At 53.0% G+C, this 7,145-nt stretch overlaps 1 protein-coding gene across 1 annotated transcript in view; it reads right to left on the bottom strand.

Annotated features, from left to right (window-relative positions):
• Window positions 1–1,029: 1,029 nt before the first annotated feature.
• PCSK6 (proprotein convertase subtilisin/kexin type 6) overlaps window positions 1,030–7,145 on the bottom strand; it is a 44,031-nt gene continuing 37,915 nt past the window's right edge. Inside the window, exons 14-19 of the mRNA XM_009635043.2 lie at window positions 6,409–6,605; window positions 5,889–5,976; window positions 4,482–4,573; window positions 2,996–3,125; window positions 1,841–1,953; window positions 1,030–1,393 (exon numbers count right to left, since the gene is read on the bottom strand). Coding sequence (XP_009633338.1) covers window positions 1,296–1,393; window positions 1,841–1,953; window positions 2,996–3,125; window positions 4,482–4,573; window positions 5,889–5,976; window positions 6,409–6,605 — 718 coding nt within the window. The 3' untranslated portion in view covers window positions 1,030–1,295. The remainder of the gene's footprint in view (window positions 1,394–1,840; window positions 1,954–2,995; window positions 3,126–4,481; window positions 4,574–5,888; window positions 5,977–6,408; window positions 6,606–7,145) is intronic.

Here is a 7,145-nt window from a genome sequence, read left to right as displayed (position 1 = left end):
AAAGAGTGTTTACATATGTCTGGTGCAAAGAGCAGCTCTGCAAGGTCAGAGAGGAGGAAAGGAGAAGGATGTAAGACTCAAAAAGATTCCCCACTCCCGTATAAAAAATAGTCTACAGAGAAAAAACAAGGATTGTATAAGTTATTTTTTAAAAATCTGTAAAACAACATAGCCAAGGATATTTTAAACACAATTATATAAACACCACGACTTACTATTAAGAGAGAGCATGAAAAGGTTTGTTTTGGGGAAGGGTTTTGTAGAATTAAGAGTTTCCTGGCCGGATCCCTGGAATGTCTCTTTTGGAAACAGATGCCCAAGAAAAATCACTGCCATGAACAGGAGGATTTTGTGGGAGACAGGGTACACCCAGCAAAACAGGGGAAGGATTGGAACGCAATACGCTGGAGGAGATTAACTGGGACACCCTCTCGTTTAGAGGAAGGATCTAGCTCATTCCAGAACTGAATTAATCAGCAACTTCCAGGAGGGAAATACATTTCGTGGTAAGGCTGTGACCCCACAGGCTGGTCTGTGTGGACGAACCCCCCCCGATTCCGAAAGACTTCCTGTGGGCACATGGGTTTTGCCTGCCTGTAGGTGCCCGCAGGGACAAGCCCTGCCAGACTCGCTGGGCTGTCACGGCTGCAAAGCCACGTGGATCAGCTCTCGCTTTGGTCCTCGCATCTCCAGTTATTGCCACGGCCAGAGAGAAACAGCTACCGACCGAATCCGAACAGGAGTGCCAGAGCAGGCTTTAGGGCACCACTCTGGGAACCACCTAATTCATCGTTTTACGTATGTACAGAGCACAGCGCCGGCCGTTTGCAATGCAGGTCTATACCAGCCATCACCTAGCAGAAAAGGGTACCAAAAATTGAGCCAGAAATGGCTCTTTCTTCGCAGATGTGTGAAGTCCTGCATCCTTTGCAGCGAGGGCTCCCCGCCAGTCGCTCGGAGCGGGCAGATCAGTAGGATTGCTGCGAAGAATCAAGCTTGGGTACATGGATAGTGCATCAGTCCCTGCTCACAAGGAGTGTTTGAGAGTATTAATATCACCGCTTCTCTGCTGCCTTTCAGGACTTGATCATTCAGGGTACGATCCAATCTCTGCTTAACATATTGCTATAGAAACTGTGCTGACAGTGATATTAAAGCTATCAAACTTACGAGCGAATGCTTGACAGCACCATGTAAACTTTCCCAAAGCTGAAAAAATAAACTTTTGTCCTAAACATTTGGCAAAACTGAGCTGGCAGTTGATGGAAGTCCTGGATGGATGCGGCCGCTGAACTTTACCCGGCCATAAGACACGTCTGACAGCAGAACTGGACAAACAGCTTCTTTTCACAGAGCTTGTTTGATTTCACCATCTCACAGAAAGTCTTGTCAGCTGGGAGGCCGAGGCGAGGAACAAGAGAAAATGAGAGCAGATTAACATTTTAAATAAACAAACATCGCACGTAACAGGCGGTGCAATTCGTTCCAGTGTTGGAAGAGAGAGAATTGAAAAGGAGTCACTTTTTAAGGGCATCTTTCACAGGGGTTTAATGAAGGAATAAAGCAGCTTTGCAGCAAGTGGGAGAATTAGCCCCAAGACTAAGCTATACCGAAACACAAATGCTTGGATGCATTTGAGCAATAGGCAGATATCCAGCAGCTCTGCCAGGTAAGCCGCCTGCCCACTGCAGCCAGAGCCTGGCTCGCAGCAGCCGTGCCCCAGGCAAGCCCCAGAGCTGCAGCGCTTTCAGCTCTACGTTGTGAAGGGAATCCCCCAAACCTCTCATTTTTGCTACCGGGGAAGCACTACGGTGCCAGCTGTTCCGCCACAACCACTTACCGTTGGTGCAGGTTTCATTTGTTACGCAGGAGCCACCGAGGAGGCTGAAACCTTCTTTACACTTGAGGCAGTTTCCACTGGAGCCCTCGCAGGCTGAGCAGTGGTCATCACACCTGGGGGACAGAGACCCCGCCGCGGTCTGAACCGGCACTGACACGCCAGCCCCGGCCATCCAAAATGGGCCGTCAGCCAGAAAACATGTCTGCCAGCACTGCAACATCCAGGTTGAACCCAAAGATGTGGAAAACAGTGAATCTGAAGCTTGAAAAGTTACCGAAGCCCTGGGAAAGATGGGCTCAGCGGTGCCAGCTTGATGCCCAGTGACATCCCAAAAGCGCTCCTCTCGCCTGCTGGGAAGGCTTGGCAGGACACACACCTCTCCTCCCAGCAATCCCAGTTAGAAAAAGGGCTGCCAGGGGAATCTGTGCCTCTCCCACCCGTTTGCTCAGGGAAAACAGCCCAGCAGCTGCACTTCCTGCCTGGGGACAGTGGCTTCCCAAAATCCCTGGGGAAGGGATGCTGGTCCCCTGTTCCACCCTGCTGGATAGCTAGCGTGGGTGAGTGAAACCCGGGGCAGGCAGGCACTCTGCTGTGCGTTCCACAGTCACCTTTAATCCTTCCCTTTCATGTTCACTTTAATGAGGCTGAATCCACTCCCACTCCCCACTTAAAGCGCAGAGTGCCGGCGAGTGGGAGCAAATTGCTGCCTCCCGGCATCTCCCCGTCTCCTGCACGCAGCCCCCATGCTGGGCCAAGGAGAGGGAGAATGCTCCTCCAACACGGCCGCGGGGTGAATGGAGCAGGTTTGATTGAAAGTTGGAATATTTGCCTAAACATCACCGTTCCTCATTCCTCCCACGCCTCCTCCGAAGAGCCTGGGGCCCGGGCTGAGCCCTTTCCACCGTAGCCCTAAGACATCTTGGCTGACTGGCTCCGGCGGGGGAGCATGCAGCTTCCCTGCTCTTAAATCTATAGGGTCCAGCCCCACAGCTGCCCTGGCTCCCTCATCCCTATTTTACTTTCCTAGTAAACAGCTATCGCTGTGAGCTCTTTTCAGCATTATTTGTTTGTTTTGTTTTTTTTTTTTTATCGTCGCTGCCAGTGCTCCCCACCGGTCCCAGCTTTGCTCGGGTCGGCATCAGGGAGGTAACGTACCTCTTGCAGACTTTGTTGGGCAGCCCGTGGCTGTCGGCGGGGTAGAAGCCCTCACGGCAAGCAGGGACGCAGCGCCAGTGGGGTGCAGGGGCCTCGGGGGCACAGGGTGCGCAGTCTTCCTCGCCCAGCCCTGAGGGGACAGGGGAGAGGGCAGATGACGTGGGTGGTTTTGGAGAAAGGGGCCACATCGCACCAGCGTGGCTGCAGCCTTGCCTAAGATGGGTGGCACTGGCTCAGCTCTGCCCTGCTCGTGCCTGGAGGTGAACAAGCTGCTTGTTGCGCCACCAGGGTCCTGCATGGCTGCTTGGCTCCCACCCCCAAAAAATTAGCTCCCCATCCCCCAAAAAACTAGCTCCCATCCCAAAAAACCCAGACAGGAAGGACCCAGCATCCTGCCCCTCTGCAGAGCCGAGAGCCAGCCACGGGGGCTCACTGGGGACAGCATATCAAAACAGTTGGACTTGATGATCTTAAAGGTCTTTTCCAACCTAGATGATTCTATGATTCTAAAATCCCCGTCGCGGCGTCAGCCACTGCTCCCAAGCGTGCACCAGTTTGGCTTTCCCACCCTATTCAGAGTAACAAGTGGAAAAAGAGATGCTGAACTGGGCTGCAGAGGAGCTGGAGGAAGAAAGGGCTCAGGAGAGGAGCTGAGAAAGCAGAGGGCCCCGCTCTGACGCTGGCGTGCTGCGGCCGGACGGCAAACCGCGGTGATGGAGGTGCTCTTATTAGAGGCCTTCCACTCGCCGGGCTTGAGAAATGGTTATGCAGGAAAAGGAGACGAGAAAAGGCTTGAAAAATAATTGTGGTGAAGTACATTTACGCTGACTGGAATAAGAATTAGAAGGGAAGTAATTTTCTTAAGGGATTAAGAGCCCGTTCCCTTCCACGCTTGCCAACAAGATCAATAAATATTTTGGATTTAGTCTTAGGAAATTGCCCATGTATGATAAATGAGATTCACACCACTGAACATGAATTGTCTAGAGATCATATTATCATCAGATCTATGATGATTTCGAGGGCAGACGCAAACATTAACAATGGAAAATAATTGGACTTTCAAGAAGCGAAAAAGGCAGGATTTAAAGGGAACGCCGAGCGACTTTGGGCAGCGGGGGAAAGCCAGCAGCGGCCAGCCCGGCCGGGATAATGCACCTCGGCTGCCTGACATTTTTATACGCTGCAAAGCCATCTTCCATCACTCCAGGAGGGTTTTATGGCGTCCCCCGCAACCTTATTAAACTAAAGCACCTGGCTTCAGAGGGATCAGGAAATAAAGAATGGCTCTAATAAAAATGTAAAAACTCTCTAAAAAACCTTTCTAATATGAACATATCCCCAGCACCGCGCAGGGTGTGCTGGAGAGCTGGGATTGCTTCCCCTTCGGCACACTCTGCTCGGGGTGGGTACGGTGGGCACCGGCTCTTGATGCACGAGGATTTGGGGGTTTTGCCTGGGGATGCTGTGGGGCGAAGGAACGTACCTGTGCCAGCGGGGCAGGTCTCGCACCGCCGGGGCTCCCGGCTGAGGTACATGGCGGGCTGGCACTCCGGCACGCAGCTCTCTCCCGCCAGGCTGTCGGGAAAGCAGAGAGGACATTTGCAACGAAAGCTACAGGCTCTGGGGACTCGGCACACCCCGATCCCATCTCTGCATCCCCCAGCGCCCTACGGCAGCCTCAACGCGGAGCGCAGGAGGCGTCAGAAAGCCAGCCAGCATTTCAGGGGAAATTAAAGTCCTACTTGGACTAAAGGGATGGCTGCAGGTTCCTTAATTAAGTATCCAGGAGGAAATACAATTATTTTTTTCCCATGGGCGGCCAGCCAGGGTATCCCAAAGACCTTTCCCACCGTGAGGCTCCCTGGAATAAAAGGAAATTGGTTCAGCGCTGCAGCTGGGCCGGCGCTGCTTCACCATGGCAGGGATGATTTGAAGTCCCGGCTTAAAAGGATATTGGACAATAAAAAGCAAGTGCCGTGCGGATTATGTCTGACAAGTGCCTGCACTTTTGCTTTTCCAAGGGAGTAGATAATCTTTTGGCAGTGGCAATTTCCTCGTCTGAGAGCGCCCCGCTGCTACACTGCGGCTCTGGCCTGCTTACAGCCCCTGAGCGAAGCAAAGCGCTCGGGATCCTACTTCCACGTGAGCTTGGGGATGGAAAACAGCTTCTCCGCAATGCCGATGCTGCTGGCCGGCACAGCTGGGCTCTGCATCCCGCAGGAGCCGTGGGGCCAGCAGCAAGGGCACCCGGTGCTCCTTACGGGGTCAGGGCTGCCCTGCCTGCACCCGCATTGCTGGAAAACCACTATCCTAGCCTAGCCTTGCTCAACAGGTATATCGGATAAAATTTTCCTGCATGGATGAAGCTGAGGGAAGGGTTTCTGCACTTGCAGGGAGCATTTTCAGCCTGGCTGGAGCAGCTCAGCCCGGTACTAGCTCAGCCAGGTGAGCAAAACCAAGCGCCCCATTTGGCTGGGACGGCGCTGGCAGAGCCTCCCGAGACTCGTGAGGAAACACGAGCTTTGCCATGTGCAGTGTAAACGCCTTCATTGCTTTTTACCCCCATTTGAGATGCTGTGACACCAGGAGCTGCTCTGCTCGCAGGTCACCAAAACTGGATAAGCACTTCTGAGCCCGTGGCACAGCACTTACCCACCACCCTGGCAAGCACTGGAGAAAGGGAAATCAGATTTAAATTGTGCTTTTCAGCTAAGAAAGGGACACAAAGCACCACCTTTAAATTCCCAGCTCCACGCCACAGCTGTAGTAGCATGGAAGCAGGATCTTGGGTCTTTAACTAATTCACTCCCTAATTTCCCATTGGTTTTCCAAATGTAACCCACAGGTACCAATGCTGTGGGTATAAACTCCTCCCGTGCCGGTATTTTACCTGAATCCATCTTTGCATGCAGTACATTTGTCTGCTTCGCCGACACATTTTTTACAGGTTTGATGACATTTCAGACAGCGTTTCTGACCTTTCAAAAAACAAAGTGAGGCAGGGAGAATAAAATCCGGACAGTGATTTGCAAGCAGCGGTCGGAGCTGCAAAGCCCCACTGCACCTCAGCGCCAGCTCCCCAGGGCAGAGGCACATCCCCCCCCCGATGGGTCCCTGCTATTGCAGATGACCTTCTCTGTCATTGCTTGCTAAGAAGAAATACGCTTTGCAAGCAGCTAGGATCATTAATTACAGTGTTCTAATTAAGAGCTGAGTTAAGCGCCTCTGCTTGTGCCACCCTCTGCACACCCAGAGGTTTTGCTCCTCCCTTCACTGTGCAAAGTAGGTCCAGGGGGGAATTCAAAGCCAATATTCAAAAATCAAGCTGTTTTCTCCACCCATAGCACTTAAAACAGAAGCAACCCCTGCATATCCTCATGCTACGGCTTGCAAGTCATAAAAATCCTTACGTTCCTCAGCGTAAAACCCGGGAGGACACAGCACCACGCAGGTGCTCATCTCCTGGTGATGGTAGAGGTTCCGCTTGCATGCCGTGCACTGGGTCGGTCCCCTCCCGACGCAGCGCTCGCAGCCCTTGTAGCACCGGCGGCACCTCCGGGCACCTTTGTCACCGAAAAACCCCACGGGGCACGAGCTCACGCACATCCTGGGGAAGGAACCGAGAACACCTGGGCTTTGGTGCCAACAGTTGGCCTCCTCTTGGCAGTCAGGTGCCCGCCACTGTCCCCTTGCCCGCAGCATTTAGGGCATACCCCAGCCTTGATGGCGATTTGGGCTCATTTACTTTTTATTCTTAAGATTTAAGGTGTTTTGAACATTGTGGCTCTGTCAGAAAGAGCCAGGGACTCTCCTGGCCAGCAACCCTGTGCCAAACCAAGAGACTGAGGAGTAGAAACCCCAATTCCAGAACTGATTTGGCACCTCAGCTAGCTGTCCCTTGGGTGTGGGTGACCCCAGCCACTGAAGTCGGCAGGAGTGTCGATCTGCTTGAGGGTAGGGAGGGTCTGCAGAGGGACCTGGCCAGGCTGGATCCATGGGCCCAGGCCAAATGTATGAGGTTCAACAAGGCCAAGTGCCGGGTCCTGCACTTGGGTCACAACAGCCCCATGCAATGGTACAGCTGTGGGGAAGAGGGGCTGGAAAGCTGCCCAGTGGAAAAGGACCTGGGGGTGTTGGTCGACAGGCG

This window comes from Egretta garzetta, unplaced genomic scaffold (assembly GCF_000687185.1).
Source record: "Egretta garzetta isolate BGI_Z169 unplaced genomic scaffold, ASM68718v1 scaffold322, whole genome shotgun sequence".
Taxonomy (NCBI): Eukaryota; Metazoa; Chordata; class Aves; order Pelecaniformes; family Ardeidae; genus Egretta; species Egretta garzetta.
The sequence above is the reverse complement of the archived record's forward strand: the minus strand, read 5'-3'. Positions and strand labels throughout refer to the sequence as shown.